Source organism: Dromiciops gliroides, chromosome 4 (genome assembly GCF_019393635.1).
Source record: "Dromiciops gliroides isolate mDroGli1 chromosome 4, mDroGli1.pri, whole genome shotgun sequence".
Classification (NCBI taxonomy): domain Eukaryota; kingdom Metazoa; phylum Chordata; class Mammalia; order Microbiotheria; family Microbiotheriidae; genus Dromiciops; species Dromiciops gliroides.
Genome location: NC_057864.1, coordinates 442,503,112 through 442,519,934, shown reverse-complemented (window position 1 = coordinate 442,519,934; position 16,823 = coordinate 442,503,112). Strand labels below are relative to the sequence as shown.

Below are 16,823 nucleotides of genomic sequence, written 5' to 3'. Positions count from 1 at the left end.
AGCTCTAAGGAAATACTATGGGTTAAGAAATTCCCAAGATTAAATTCCACAAGAAAATAATTCTACAGTCATTAGGAATAGAAACTTAGAATAATGGGATGCAGCCAAAGCAGTACTTAGGGGAGAATTTATATTTCTAAATGCTTATCAATAAAATGGAGAAAGAATAGATCATTGAATTGGTCGTGCAACTAAAAAATCTCCAGTTAAACACCAGAATAGAAATCCTGAAAATCAAAGTAGAGAGTAAAATGGTTGAACTAATAAATAAAATTAGAAAGTAGTTTTATAGTGGGGGGGGGACACAATAAAATAGACGAACCATTGGTTAATTTGAAGAGGAAACAATAATCAAGTAACCCTATATTAGAAAAAGAAATTGATCAGGCCATAGTTGAGCTCCCTAAGAAAAAATCCCCAGGATGGATTTATAAGTGAATTCTGTCATGCATTTAAAGAACATTTAATTCCAGTGTTTATAAATTATATGGAAAAACAAGCAAAGAATTATCATCACTGTTATTCAATATTATGCCAGAAATGCCAGTTTGAATAATTAACCTCCCTCTCTCTCTCTCTCTTTTTCTCTCTTTTGGTGAGGCAGTTGGGGTTAAGTGACTTGCCCAGGGTCACACAGCTAGTAAGTGTTAAGTGTCTGAGGCTGGATTTGAACTCAGGTCCTCCTGATTCCAGGGCTGGTGCTCTATCCACTGTGCCACCTAGCTGCCCCAAATAATTAACATCTTTAACAAAGTTGCAGAACATAAAACAAACCCATATAACTCATTGGCATTTTTGTGTATTACCAGCAGAGTCTAGCAGGAAGGGATAAATTCCATTTAAAACAACTGTAGATTTGGGAGTCTATATTCCAAGATAAACCCAGGAACTATATGAACACAGTGATGAAAATCCTATTACAAAGTGGTGATTATCAAAACAATCTGGTACTGGTTAAGAAATAGAGGGATGGGTATTAATAGAATACATTAGGTACACAATTCAGTTGTAAAATGACCATAGCGTTTTATAAACTCAAAAGATCTAAGCTTTTGTGGGAAGAACTCACTGTTTGAAAAAAAAATGTTGGGAAAACTGAAAAGCAGTTTGACAGAAAGTAGATATAGACCATTATTTTGTACCGTGTACCGAGATAGGTTTCACATGGGTACACAATTTAGATACAAAGAGTGATACCACAAGCAAATTAGGAGAGCATCTGATGGTTTACCTGTCAGATCTATGGATTAGGAGGGAATTTATGAATAAAGAAGAGATAAAGACCATTTGAGATGTAAAATAGATCATTTTGATTGCATGAAATAAAAAGTTTTTGCACAAATAAAACCAATACAGGAAAGCAGAAAACTAGGAACATTTTTTACCACAGGTTTCTCAGATAAAGGCCTCATTATTCAATTACATAGATAACTGAGTCAAATTTAGAAGAATATTAGTCATGCCCCAACTGATAAATGGTCATATGAATAGGCAGTTTTCAGAAGAAGAAATCAAAGAGCTCTCTATAGTCATACGAAAAAGGCTCTAATTCACTCTTGATTAGAGAAAGGCAATTTAAAACAACTTTGAGGTACCACTTCACACCTGTCAGATTGTCTAACAACAGGAAAGTGACAAATGCTGGAAGGGATTTTGAAAAATTTGAGACATTAATGCATTGTAGGTGGAGTTGTGAACTGATTCAACCATTCTGGAGAACAATTTAAAACTAGACACAAAGGGCCATAAAACTATGCATACCCTTTGGCGCAACAATACCACTACTTGGTCTGTATTCTCAGAGATTTAAAAAAAAAAAACATAAAGGAAAAGCAGCTACATATACAAAAACATTTATAGCAGCTCTTTTTGTGCTGGCAAAGAATTGGAAATTGAAAAGATACTCATCATCGGGGAATGGCTAGACAAGTTATGGTATATGTTTGTGATAGAATACCATTGTGCTAATAGAAATGATGAGCAGCAAGACAATGCCAAAAGGTTTATGGTGGAAAATGTTCTTCACGTTCAGAAAAATAACTATGGATGTAGATTGAAGGTTACAATTTTCACTTTTGTTGTTGTGTGTTTTGGGTTGTTTATTCTTGCAGTTTTTCCTCCCTTTTGTTCTGATTCCTCTCTTAGAACATGACTAATGTGGAAATATAGGTTATACATTACAATCATGCTAAACATATTTCCACATTAGTTATATATAGGTTATACATTACAATCATGTTAAACATATCAGATTGCTTTGCTGGTTTTGGGAGGGGGGTGGGAAGGGAGAGTGGGAAAAAAATTTGGAAGGAAGAAAAAATCTTTACCTATAATTGGAAAATTTAAATTCATTCATTCATTCATTTAGTTGGTTAGTTAAATTTTGTATGTATGTATATATATAAAAACTTACATGAACTAATGCAGAGTGAAGTGAGAACAACCAATAGAACATTGTACACCAGTAACGGCAATATTGTATAATGATTGATGTAGCTATTTCTCAGCACTATAATGATCCAAGACAATTCTGAAGAACTTAAGAAAATTCCTATCCACTTCTAGAAAAAGAACTGCTGGAATCTGAATGCAGATTGAAGCATACTTTATAACTTCTTAATTTTTCTTGATTTTGTTTGTTTGGTCTGTGTGGTTTTTTGTGTGTTTGTGTGTATTCTTTGTTTGTTTTTTGGTTTTTTTTGGTGAGGCATTTGGGATTTAGTGACTTGCCCAAGGTCATACAGCTAGTGCCAAATGTCTGAGACTGGATTTGAACTCAGGTCCTCCTGAATCCAGGGCAAGTGCTCTATCCACTGTACCACCTAGCTGCCCCTTAAGAAATTTTTTTCCATCTATTTATTTATTCATTCATTTGTTCGTTTGTTCATTTATTTATTTTGCAGGCAATGAGGGTTAGGTGACTTGCCCAGGGTCACACAGCTAGTAAGTGTTAAGTCCATGAGGTCAAATTAGAACTCAGGTCCTCCTGAATCCAGGGAGCGGTGCTTTATCCATTGTGCTACCTAGCTGCCCCTTGTGTTTTGTTTTAAGATGTGTTTTGCACATGTAGAACCTATATCAAATTGCTTGCCTTCTCAATGGGGAGGGAAGGGATGAAGGGGGAGAATATTTAATTAAAAAAAGAAACAGAATAAAGAATGGAAGAGCTACAGTGATTCCAAGAATAGAAGGAATGAAAGAAGAGTTGAAGTAGAAATAAAAGTGTAGTTGAATTAAAGATCTTGAGGAAAAACTTGTAAGCTGAACAAATTGTTTAAAATAGTATTTGGAACAGTATACTCAAGTGAACGTTTAAAAAAATAGTATGGAACATACAGAACTCAATATCCATCAACAAAACAATATAAAAATAGAGTTTTTAAAAAAGGAAAAATTAGGAGTTTGTGTAAGAAATCATACTATTGAAAGCAGATTGAGAAGAGAGAATTTAAGGGTTCATGGGCTTATTGGAAATAATGCTCAATTAAAAAATCTACCTAGTTACTATAGTACAAGAAATTATTTTTTAACCCAACCTTGATTGAAATAAGAAAACCAGATATCAAAGTTACTGACTAAAAGAAATCCCAAATTTAAAATACCTCAAATGGCCACCTTAAGAGCTCAGTGATCTAAGAAAAAGGGTCATAATGAAAGAGATCAATTAAGTCAAAAAAAAGACAATACTGCCTGTTTGGGACAAACTTCCTCAGTTTACCCAAATAACTTAAGGAGACCACCAAGTCAAGCAGAGACAGATTTATTACATTCTTGCAAGAATGGGCAAACTCAATTAAAAATTTGAGTCTGCAATAATAGATTCAAACTTTAGGTTTTTAAAGTAATCTTGAGGAGGAATGTCCCCACATGCACTTAGGGTGAGCTCACAATCTAACATCCAATCCTGTCTCACCCAGGATGCGTGCTTAGCTCATGATCCATGTATGGAGACATGTATAGGAATGTAAAAGAAAAGGGGGAGGCAGGAATCACTCCCTTATCTGACTGCAATTAATCCATGACAGGGACTGGGGTTCTGACATGTGAGAGGGAGTAGGCAGGCTGGTCGGAGACATGATTTTTATTACAGGCCTTAAACTAAGGTGTAGCTGACGTATGGAAACTAAGCAGAAGTAAAGTAAATAGTGCTGATTGGTAGAACTGACAAGTAACAAAACTTACTGGGGGGCTGCATATCTTCCAGACCCCATCCCCAGAGTTTACAGAACTGACCCAAGTCCATTATCTCATCAATAAAACTTAAAGGAGACAGTGTAACGATTGGAATAACGCCACCTGCTGGATACTTACTGTAGAAGAGTTCTGCCCATGAAGGGAAGGTCTTTGAGGGCAAGACCAGGAGTCAGGAAGTGACGCGGACTAGTGGGAGGAGGAAGGAAGAGACTGGCGCTCAGTCTCGCTCTCTTTCCTCTGGACTCTGGCGGAGAAGGGAGCTGGAAATGTGCTCTCCCTTTAATAGATAGGAATCTAGGCCTTTTTCTCTCTCTTTACCAAATTCTTATTCTCCTTAATAAATGCTTAAAAGTCTGGCTCTTGCTAAAGCTTATAATTTATTGGCGACCACTCATTAGATATTTTAGACAGACTAGCAAGAATTTTAGCCCTTAACAACAGTGAGAATTTAACAAGCAATTAACTTTTAGGCAAAACGAGAGACTAACTATACTGGGGTGGGGTTGGGGGGCTGGGTATCTTTCAGACTCCATCCTCAGAGTTTAATCTGATGCAAATCCATAATTATCCCACACACTACCCATAAGTGAAAACAAAATAAAGCTTGGAATAAGAAATGTCAAAATGCTAAAGAAATAGTTCTGAAAGGGAAAAAGAAAACCAACTTTATTTTACAAAGCTGAGCTTGATCCTTTAAGGAAAAGGAAATGGAGCTTTTGTACAATTGATGACTAGCCAAATATTTGAAAGTCAGGAGACAGGTGAACTCGAGAAAGTAAATGTGTCACAACATGACTGAGAGAAAAGACTACATTTGGACTCTTCTCAGAACCCTAAAGGCAGAGTGAGTCTGGTTTCAGGCCCTACAGCTTTGTGGCCCAGACCTCCCAGTTGGGGGCTTCTCCGGCCTTAGGCTTGAGGAGGGCCTAAAGAAGGGCCTGGGTTTTGTGAGAGTCGGGCTAGGCTGGGAGTTCACCTTGAGGTGCTGGAGGTGATCCCCACATGACTCAGAGCTCAAGCCCTGACTTGAGTTTTATTTTGAAAGGTTCTGTTGTAACGATTGGAATAACGCCACCTGCTGGATACTTACTGTAGAGGAGTTCTGCCCATGAAGGGAAGGTCTTTGAGGGCAAGACCAGGAGTCAGGAAGTGACGCGGACTAGTGGGAGGAGGAAGGAAGAGACTGGCGCTCAGTCTCGCTCTCTTTCCTGGGGACGCTGGCGGAGAAGGGAGCTAGAAATGTGCTCTCCCTTTAATAGATAGGAATCTAGGCCTTTCTCTCTCTTTACCAAGTTCTTATTCTCCTTAATAAATGCTTAAAAGTCTAACTCTTGCTAAAGCTTATAATTTATTGGCGACCACTCATTAGATATTTTAGACAGACTAGCTAGAATTTTAGCCCTTAACACTGTTTACACAAGCACTGTTTAGTGGGAAGGGGGACATTCTTACTCTAGCATAGGGTTGGGGCCTAAGGCCACAATCTGATTGGTGGGTAAAGGGAGCAATCTGATTGGTCAAACCCCAAGTCAGGTTTTCTTTCTTGAAGAGCTATGTACTGTTAACACTGTATTGTTCAGAGGAGGACCTGACACTCTTGCCCAGAAGAGGTTAAGGCCTGGTATCATATTTGTAAAACCTGATTGTTCAACTGGTACCACCAGACTAGTTTCTAGCACTGTGATTAGTCCACTTGGTACAATCTGATTAGTTGTTATTGTTATGCTGTATGTTGATGGGGGGACGTATATAAATGAGGGGTAGTGAAATGCCTTAATGTGATTGGTCAGAGGGGACCCTTTGAGGGGTATAAATAGAAGTGAGGGACCTCACTTCAGTGCACTCTCCAGCACATTCAGAAGAGCCCATCTTCACAAAGATGAATAAAGCCTTCACTCACCAACTGCAGCCTGCTTGGGATTTTTGAACAGCAACCTGCTAGCAACACTAGAGCTGTGCAACGCTATGAATGGTTAGCTGCGTTTCTAACGTGACTAATGCAGAAATATGTTTAATGTGACTGTACGTATATAACCTATATCAGATTGCTTGCTGTATTGTTGAGGGAAGGAGAAAAATTTGGAACTAGAAATATTATAAAAACAAATGTTGAAAACTATCTCTACATGTAACTGGAAAATAATAAAATACTTTTATGATTTAAAAAAAAAAGGTAAACATGTCAGTTACTTGAAAGAGTTCAGTGTAGACATACAAATAGTGATCTTGTTTTTTCTGCTCCGGCCTGCTTCCCTTCCTGGTAAGATCTCACCTCATAGTATACTGAGAAAATCCATTCACTTTTAGGTGTATTTTTTTCCCTACTCAACATGTCAAAATAGTCTATGAGAAGTAGATTGTTGAGGTCTTGAAAGTAAGTAGAGTCTTTCATATCATTTTACATCCTTTAGCTTTTAAAGATTAAATAGTAAAACTTATACCATTGACCCTAATGACTTCTCCTTCTTCTTGAAGGCTGCCCCCACACTCATAACATTTTTTTTTTAAGTGAGGCAATTGGGGTTAAGTGACTTGCCCAGGGTCACACAGCTAGTAAAGTGTTAAGTGTCTGAGGCCGGATTTGAACTCAGGTACTTCTCACTCCAGGACTGGTGCTCTATCCACTGCACCACCTAGCTGCCCCCACTCATAACATCTTTATAATATTTAATTTCTTTTTTTCTTCTGGTTTTTTTCCCTGCTGCTTCCAAATACATCTCTCTCTTCCTTAACAGAGCCTCACTTGACCCTTGCCCCATGGGCAGTTATTATCCTATATCTCCTCCTTTTCACAAGTAAAAGCTCTCTATATTCATTGTCTCCACTTCCACTCTCACTTCTTGCCATCTGGCTTCCAAATTTATCATTCATTTGGAGCTGCACTATTACTAATTACTTTTTCTTTAAAAATAATTTTTATGGGGGCAACTAGGTGGCGCAGTGGATAAAGCACCGGTCCTGGAGTCAGGAGTACCTGAGTTCAAATTCAGCCGGAGACACTTGACACTTTACTAGCTGTATGACTCTGGACAAGTCACTTAACCGCCATAGCCTCGAAAAAAAATAATAATAATTTTTATTACCTTTTGTTTTTAACAGCACTTAAATTTCCCAATGTATCCCTATCCCTATATCTGACCAGAAAGTTTTCCTTTATAAAGAGCTTTAAAAGAGGAAAAAATAGAGCTCAGCAAAATTAATCAGTGCAGTGCATTGAAACAGTCTGGCATTACATGCAGTGTTCATCCATACTTAAATTCATTCCTCCAGTATTGACAAGGATGCAGAGAAGTGCCTTTTTATATCTTTTCTTTAGGACCAAGTTTGATTATTATAATAATGCATCATTCAGTTTTGATTATCCTTTTTGTTATTTATCTCCATTTATGTTATTGTAAAAGTAAAGCTGAGGAGTGAGGAGGGATAGGGTTATCTCAGATAGGATGTGATTGAGGAGGAGATAATGAGTTGATTGACTTGGAAAGGCTTCCATGGAAAGACTTGGACTTGTGAAGGAAGATGCTAAGCCACTTTTAGAGAAACAGATGATGAGTGGAAATAAGAACAGTACAGTCTTACTTGTATGTGTGCAGATATCTCTATGTACATGTATATGTACATATATACACATGTATGCAAACATGCGTATATGTGGGGGGCAGGGGGATGACAAAGGAGACAGTATAAAGCATACAACAGAAGAAAACCAACAAAGAAAAGCTGGGCAGTTTTGAAAACAATGTAGTATTTATTACATAAGTTTTATTGAAATAGAAATTTTGTTTTCTATTGAATCCTCTCCTATGTTCTGCTGTGTACATGGCAACATTTTTATTCTTTTCTCATTTTGTTCTTATGTTCAGAATTTAAAAGAAACCCCATTAGAACAACTGGGACTTTTAATCTCTTAGCACAGTGCCTAGTACAAAGTAGGTACTTAAATAGTTACTGTTATGCCCAAAGTGCTATAAAACTGTGCATACCCTTTGATCCAGCAATACCACCACTAGGTTTATATCCCAAAGACATCCCCTAAAAGAGAAAAAGCCCTATTTGTACAAAAATGTTTGTAGCAGTTCTTTTTATGGTTGCAATGAATTTGAAATCAGAGGAATGCCCATTAATTGGGAAGTGACAAAACAAGCTGTGGTAGAGGATGAGGATGGAATATTATTGTGCTGTGAGAAATGATGAGCAGGATGATTTCAGAAAGGCCTGGAAAGACATGTATGAACTGATGTGTAGTGAAGTGAGCAGAACCAAGAGAACAGTGTGCACAAAGACAGCAATATTGTTTGATGAAGAACTGTGAATGACTTAACTATTCTCAGCAATAGTTATCCAACAATCCCAAAGGACTATTGATGAAACATACTATCCACCTCCAGAGAAAGGATTGATATTGATTGAACACAAACTGAAGCATGCTGTTTTTCACTTTCTTTCATTTTTTCTTTTATTCAAGTTTTCTTGTACAAAATGACTGTGATGTTTAAAATGTAGTGTGTTGGTCACCTGACCTGACCCCAGTGTAGGGGAGAAATTAGCTAAGATTTACTGATAAATTCGGCAACAGTTTAGGCTTTTAAGCATTTATTAAAAAGAGTAAAGATGGTGGGGGGGAGCAGCTAGGTGGCACAGTGGATAAAGCACCGGCCCTGGATTCAGGAGTACCTGAGTTCAAATCCAGCCTCAGACACTTGACACTTACTAGCTGTGTGACCCTGGGCAAGTCACTTAACCCCCATTGTCCCCACCCCCCCAAAAAAAAAAGTAAAGATAACACATGGATTTCTCTCCCCCCCCAACCAGAAGTCCCAGAATGAAAAAGGGCTTCTTCCAGAAGCCCCCTGTGAAACAGGAAGCCAAGCTGTCCCCACACACAGCTCCAAGCTAATTAGCTGGTAGCATTGATTGACATGACTTACAGGTGGTTCTGTAGACATAATTTCTGGGTGCCAGACAGCTTCACACTTGTCTTGGGAAAGGCCAAGAGAATGGCTAATGGCAAGAGTCGAGGTTGGATTCTTTTAGTTTAATTTCCCCCCACATGGCACTGGGTGGTGGTGGCTGAGCTATGCCATCTCATTGGACACCTGACCTTCTCTCTCTCTTCTCTTCCCCCCCCCCCCCCCCACTTGATGGTCATGGACATCTCAATCCTATGCATCTGATTAAGCCTGACTCAGTTATTTCTCAGGTATCATGATAAATACGGTGTTGGATTTGGCCTTGACATCTACTACCAATTATATTAGATTCTTTAGTTTCTCATAATGGCATGAGAATAATTAGGCAGATGATGCAAAAAGTGATGAAGCAAAGATAAAAATTATTTTCTAAATTAATATTACAATTATCTTCTCAATTTATTCTCCACAGGGGGGAGTGTAGTAATATTAAGTTTTAGAGAATGTTTCAATTTTTGTTTTTATTATATGTTTCATGTGTAACAACTGGACAATAATTTAAAAATCTCTAAAAGATGGTTTTTGTGGACTCTCATTGTTTGATTTGATTATTGGCAAAGCCATTTAAAGGTGTGTTAAGCTCAGTTTTGTAGGAAACTTTCCCAGCTGATTTCCAGTATCTGAAAAATCTGAGGGTCTTTACAGTCACACCCAGAACTCTATAGCTGAGACTTACTTACCTGTTAGTTGATCATCAGCATCCACACCTGAAAGACTTCCTTTCCACAAGTACACCCAGAGGACATCCCAAGAATCATCTAAGAAAAGACTTCCAAAGGCTTAAATGGACATTTTCCTGCTTTCCTTTTCCCCATTATGTACACTGTTTATAATGTCCACTTACCAAAGGGGTGTCCCCTTTTAGCCTTTGTTATTAATACAATGTCTTTTCTCCCTTTACTTTGTTAGTCATAAGTATCTGCAATATTATTGCTTCATGTAAGGAAACACTGTTTCTTCATGAAGCATAGGGCTAGTGTGAGAATCAGGGTGCCACCCCCTGCTGAGAAAGACATTGTGAGAATCAGGGTCATGCTCCCCTGAAAAGAAAGCATGTGACTAAGCGTCTGGAGGCTGCCTGGTATCTGGAAGTTATGTCTATAGAACCCCCTGTAAGTCATGTCAATCAATGCTACCAGCCAATTAGCTTGGAGCTGTGTGTGGGGATGGCCCTGCTTCCTGTTTCACAGGGGGCTTCTGGGAGAAGCTGCTGAAGATCACCCTTTTTTGTTCTGGGACTTCGGGTTGGTGGCAGAGAGAGAGAAAGAAAGGGACTGGGATGGGGGGCGGGGAAGGAGATAGGCTGTACTCCATGTGTTATCTTTACTCTTTAATAAATGCTTAAACGCCTAAACTGCGCTGAGTTGTGCTGCACAAGTGAGACAGACTTTTTCTGAAGTCTTCTAAATGATCTCAAGTTGGAAGATTGTGTCTCTTTTTGTAGGTTCTGTCATTGCAGAATCTATTTAGAGGGTTGATTTCATTTTTTTTCCCAATTGGGAAATTTATTTAAACAGATGAATGCAACATGGGTCTCCTCCTCTTTGCACTTAGAAGAAAGTGTTGGGAGGGCAGCGAGGTGACGCAGTGGATAGAGCACCGGCCCTGGAGTCAGGAGGACTTCAGTTCAAATCTGACCTCAGACACTTGACACTTACTAGCTGTGTGACCCTGGGCAAGTCACTTAACCCTAGTTGCCCCGGGGTGGGGGTGGGGGTGGGGGCTGGTGCTGGTGCTGGTGCTGCAGGACTCTGTGGGGTAGTGGCAACTTGATTTTGGAGTCATGGAACTGCTTGACTACAGGCCGGCAGCACTTGCTGGCAGGAATTTCTTCCACTTTCATAATCTGGATGGAGTAGGCTTGGGCATGGTGGCAGGCCCCCATATCTCAGCAGCACTGAGTGTCAGCATCAATGGTGGCCAGGTCTGTGTACTTCCTGTACATGTTGTGGGTTCCACTCCTGGAACCATGCATAGCACAACCAGATGCCAAAGTTTTTCACCTGAAGAGGGGTCTTGGCTCTGCTGCCTTCAATGCTCTCTTGTTCTGCATTCCTGTCTTTATCAAGGAAGGGCCCTGATCCTTTGCAGCTGTCCCTCTTGGCCCTGGAACTTTGACCAAGTCCCTTGTTGTCTTTACTTTGGAACTGCAACCAGGGCTTCTACTCCTTTGTGCCGTACCTCAGCACTTCCCACTGCCCTGGAGCTGTGACCCCAAACTAGATGTAGCCAATAAAGCTGGCTGTCAGTGCCACCTGCACTGAATGCCTGCATCTCTTTCTAATGGTTTATCCTATTCCCTATGGTTTCTGGATAGAAAACTCCTGAAACTGCAGGTAATGCTGCCACTGTTACTGCCACCTCCAGAGCTTGCTACTGGTTCTGTGGCACATGCATTCTGAGCTGACACCTGCCTCTACCCGCCTAAGTTGTCTTAGATTGGAAAAATAGCCCACTTTTTACTGACCACCACTCTAAATTTCTACTTGAGTTGTTATTTTAAAGATGTTTCAGGGAAATGTTGACCAAGTTCAGTTGGGTGGTTGCCTCTCCCCTGCCATCTTGTCTCAGCCTTATTCCCTATTCATTTTTGTAATTTAAAAGAACTAATCTGCAAAACTATTTTTGGCTTAAAGGCATCATAAATAGCAACACAAATGAGTTACTAATTATACATGGGTGCTAGATTGGATTTCAGTCTTTATTCAAAAATTAAATAGCTGTGTGACCTATGGAGGGGGTGGCAATGAGGGTCAAGTGACTTGTCCAGGATCATACAGCTAGTAAGTGTCAAGTGTCTGAGGCTGTATTTGAACTCAGGTCCTCCTGATGCTAGGCCTGGTGCTTTATCCAGTGCACCACCTAGCTGCTCCTGTCACCTAATATTTTTGAAGCTCAGTTTCTCTAACTATAAAGTGGACATCAAAATATCCATAAAGAAAATTATCATTGAAATTTTAGAAGTCTGATCAACTCTAATAGGATATATGAACCTCGAAAGTAGGGACTGTTTTCTTTTTGTCTTTTTATCCTTAATGTTTGTAGCCCATGGGCACTTGATAAATTTATTTTTTGTTTGAATTCAATTTCAAGCCATTATGTCAAAGAATGAAACTTGTGAGCCTCCTTTCTGTCAGGGGTCACCTGGTATAGAGTCTAGATGAGAAAGAAGCATAGATTTTAGTCATGAACAATGTATTGTTTTGTTTGATATTTCCTAAAAGCAGGGTTGTTTTGGGATGGAAGGTATGTCATTGTAAAATGATGATGATTATATAAAGAGGAAAAGATCATTGTTGAAATTAAAATATTTCTACTGTTTTGTTCTCCTGATCTTCATAATTTTCATAAAAGGAAATTAATAGTAGATCTTATTTGTTCTTTTAGGTGTGCACAAGCTGTGAAGATAATGCTAGTGCAGTTGGTTTTTGTGTAGAATGTGGGGAATGGCTTTGCAAGACTTGTATAGAAGCACATCAACGAGTAAAATTCACTAAGGATCATCTAATTAGGAAGAAGGAAGATGTCTCAGGTAATACAGGAGCTCTAATATCCACGGGTGTCCTTTCTCATCTTCAGTACATATGTATGTTTTTTGTCAACAATAACTCGAGCTATAAGGGACCTGCTCAACTCTGGCAGGTATAACTTGAGAGCAGGTAAGTGTAATTCAACTTAATGTCAGTTTGAGGGGTTTTAGGATGTGGCGTTTTAATGAGTATGTAACATAATGATTAGCCTCTTAAATTGACCTTGCCTGATGAGCTCTAAAAAGCAACATATTATGGGTAATCAGAAAGCCTTTTAATACTGTCTCAGATTTCATCTTATGATATGAAAATGGCTTATTTTGCTACAGAGGCTGTTGGAGCATCTGGTCAGCGCCCTGTTTTCTGTCCTGTCCACAAACAAGAACAATTGAAACTTTTCTGTGAAACGTGTGATAGACTGACATGTAGAGACTGCCAACTATTGGAGCACAAGGAGCATAGGTACCTGTGTTGAAATGCTTTACCTTATGTTATACTTGCTCAGGTGAAGAAAATTTCAAGGAACCCAACAATTTAAAACTATTTTATTCTAAATACAGAAATTATCTGAGGTTTAGTTGTATACTTAAGATACAGACTAAGTTGTTGGTCAACATTATTTAATTCTTCCTTTTTTAAAGCAGTGGATCAGGTGAGCAATTTTTGAAGTCATAAAGAAAGAAGTCCATTTACAACCTGGATCTGACATCCAGGGAGTTTGAGTACAGGCAAGGTCAATAATAGCTGAAATTTTTCTAGCTCTGGTTAGATGTATCTATACCGTTTGTAAATTGTATTTAGGTGTCTAAATAGAATAGGACATTGTTCTTGGTAGTCAGTTTTACTCCTGTGGCAGTTACTTGCCCTGGTCTTAAAAGGAAGGGCCTTAGCACTGAAAAAATTGGGGTTCAAGTAATATAGCATTGTTGTCACTTCAGCTTCCTATGATCTTTGGAGTGAGAAGAAAGAAGACATTCATTATCTCTTTTGTGTTGGGATGCATAAAACCAAAGATTACCCTTATAGAGGGCTGCAAGAGAGACACATAGCTTGGGCCTAACATAGCTTGATGCATTCACCTAGGTTCTTAACCCTGCTCTTTTTAAAAAAAAAAAATTAAAAATGGTTTTGTAGTTCTTCTCTTCTTTTCCTTCCCCTTCCCTCCTTTTGAGGAGGGGGTGAGAGAAAGCAAAACCTTTGTTAACAACTATGTATGATCAGGTAAAACAAATTCCTTTTTTGATCATATCCAAAAAATGCATGTCCGCCTGCTCCCTGAGTCTATCATCTCTTTGTCAGGAATTGGATAGCATATTTCATTATGATTACTCAGGAATTTGAGTGGTCTTTTCATTATTCATAATTTTTAAATGGTCCAGAGTTGTTTGTATTTACAGTGTTGCTGTATAAATTGATTTCCTGGTTCTGCTCAATTCACTATGCATCTGTTTATACGTCTCTTCCAAAGTTTCTCTGAAACAGCCTCTTTTGCCATTTCTTAAATTATTTATGATTTGTTCAGCCATTTCCCAGTTGATAAGCACCCCTTTAATTTCCAATTCTTTGTCCCTACAAAAAGAGTTGCTATACACTTTTTTGTAATTATGGGCCTTTTTCCTCTTGTGGGGTGAAGTTATAATTTATTCTGTTTCATGTAATGGATTTGTTCACAGAATTTAGTATTTGCATTGCTGTGTTAAAGGTATTCATAGTTCCAAATTGCTTTCCAGAATGGTTGGATCCAATATATTACTCCACCAACAATACCTTAATGTACCTGTTTTCTCCCATCCTCCCCAGCATTTATTATTTTTCTTTTTTGTCAATCCTGGTGGCTATAAGGTGGCACCTCAAAGTTATTTTAATTTGCAGTTCTCTACTTATTAATGATTTTGAGCATTCTTTTGACAAGGCTATAAAATAGCTTGGATTGCTTTGCTTGAGAACTACTTGTTCATTTCCTTTGACCTTTTGTCAATTGGGGAATGTCTTATTCCTTATAAAGTTGAATTAAGTTACAAATGAGACACTTAAAGAGGAAATTGCTGTTTTTCTTCTAATTGTAATTACATTGGTCTTCATTGTACATAAACTTTAAATTATGTGTAATCATAATTGTTCATTTTATTTTCTTGTCATATTCTTCATTCGTTCTTTGGTCATCAGTTCTTTCTGTAACCATAGGTCTTAAAGGTAATTTTGTCCTTGCTCTTAACTAGGACCAAATTGTTTTGATGTTTACACTATTTTTGGATAGTTTGATACTGCTAGGTCCCCTTCCTGCTTAATCCTGGTGCGCCCCCCTGCCCATTATCTTCCTTTAAATTCTTGATCTTTTCTTCCTTCAGATGAATTTCATTATTATTTTTTCTTGTCTCTAAAGCAATCTTTTGTTAATTTAATTGGTATGGTACCAAATAGTAAATTAATTTAGCTAGTACTGTCATTTTTATTATATTGACTCAGTCTACTCATGAAGAGTCCTACAGAGCACATTATCAACAGCCATGTGAGATATGGTATAAATATTATCTCTATCCTATGGATAAGAAAATTGAGACACAGAAAAGGTTAAGTGGCTTTCCAAGGTCATAAGGAGGTGTAATGTAGGCAGGCCTCAAATTCCTGTTTTCTGACTCTGAAACTTCTTTCTAGTACATTCTGTTATCTTTCTTTATGAAGTGCACTTCATTATGCTCAAGTTCAGCATTGGAGCTGTTCTTGCTTTTCTATTCACTTTCCATTGATGAAAACCTATAGTGCAAACATACTTCATCCTGATGCATAGGCTACAGTCTAGATCCACAAGTTACTTCTGTCATTACTGATTTGGATTTACCAAATTACTTTCATCTTTTTCCTCATTGTATTTGCTTCTTGCCTATTGATTATGAAATTGATATCTTTAAAATTCTTTTTTGCATTCTAATCTGGTCTTAGAAAAAGATTTTAAATACAAGGACATATAAAGTGAATGAATAATTGTCCCTCAGAAAGAAAAGTCACATTTCTTGTAGGTGTTGGTAATGCTGATTTGTAGCTCATTTTCATTTTTTGTCAGTCAATAAACATTTATTAAGCACTTTTCTTATGCCCCATGCAGTGCTAGGTGCTGAGGGTACCAAAAGGGACAAAGGACAGTTTTTGTCCTCAAGGAACTCAGAAGATAATATCTTTATGCCCTTGATGTTGTTTGTCTGTCCTTCTTGAGAAGGACCATGATATCAGGGTGATGTCCTGACTTGTACTGAATTGGCTTTAAGTGAGGGAGGGCTGTTCAGGGTCACCAACCTCACTCCCTCTTCCAGCGACATTTGAGTCCAATGGCAAGATTTCTATCAGGGTGACTGGAGATAGCCCTGGGTATTTAAGACAGTTGGGCTCAAGTGACTTGCCCAGGGTCACACAAGCTAGTAAGCATCTGAGGTGAACATATTGATTGATTAGCAAGGCATGTGGTTGCATAACAAATTGGATCTGAGGCCCCTCAGTAGGCACAAGGACACCATTTAGCAGTTAACAAAGCCTTCTTATAGTCAATAATGAGGAACCATTAAATTTAAGACAAACTTGAGTAACATGGTAATTCTCTCTGATTGCCCAGAGTTTTAGAAACCTTGTGGTTATTTTAATAATATCCTGATACATTCTGTGGTTATTACAAAAACATGCAATGTATGGAACGTTTTGAGCTCAGTACCCACTATCCTAATTTTCTAGAATTATATCAATATTGCAGTACCCCCAAATTATATGCAAAGCAAGCCTGGTTCACAAAATGGAGGAAAATCACAAAATGGAGTTAGTTTGATTCTTGGGACTTTTTTTCTCCATGACTCCAATCCCAAGTGCATGCAATTCATTGTATAGTAGAACTGATATTTTAAAGCATCATGAGATTATTAGGAATCAGTTTTGTTTTTTTTAAGTGAGGCAATTGGGGTTAAGTGACTTGCCCAGGGTCACACAGCTAGTAAGTGTTAAGTGTCTGAGGCCGGATTTGAACTCAGGTCCTCCTGACTCCATGGCCGGTGCTCTATCCACTGCACCACCTAGCTGCCCCTAGGAATCAGTTTTTTAAAAGGGTTTAGTGTAGCAAGTAATTCACCATGTAATAGAAAGCCCAGAG

General features: G+C 38.4%; 1 protein-coding gene across 1 annotated transcript in view; it reads left to right on the top strand.

Moving 5' to 3' along the window:
• TRIM33 (tripartite motif containing 33) overlaps positions 1–16,823 on the top strand; it is a 159,557-nt gene that overhangs the window by 74,203 nt on the left and 68,531 nt on the right. The window contains 2 exon segments of the mRNA XM_044000548.1: positions 12,552–12,696; positions 13,024–13,156. Of these exon segments, the coding sequence (XP_043856483.1) occupies positions 12,552–12,696; positions 13,024–13,156 (278 nt within the window).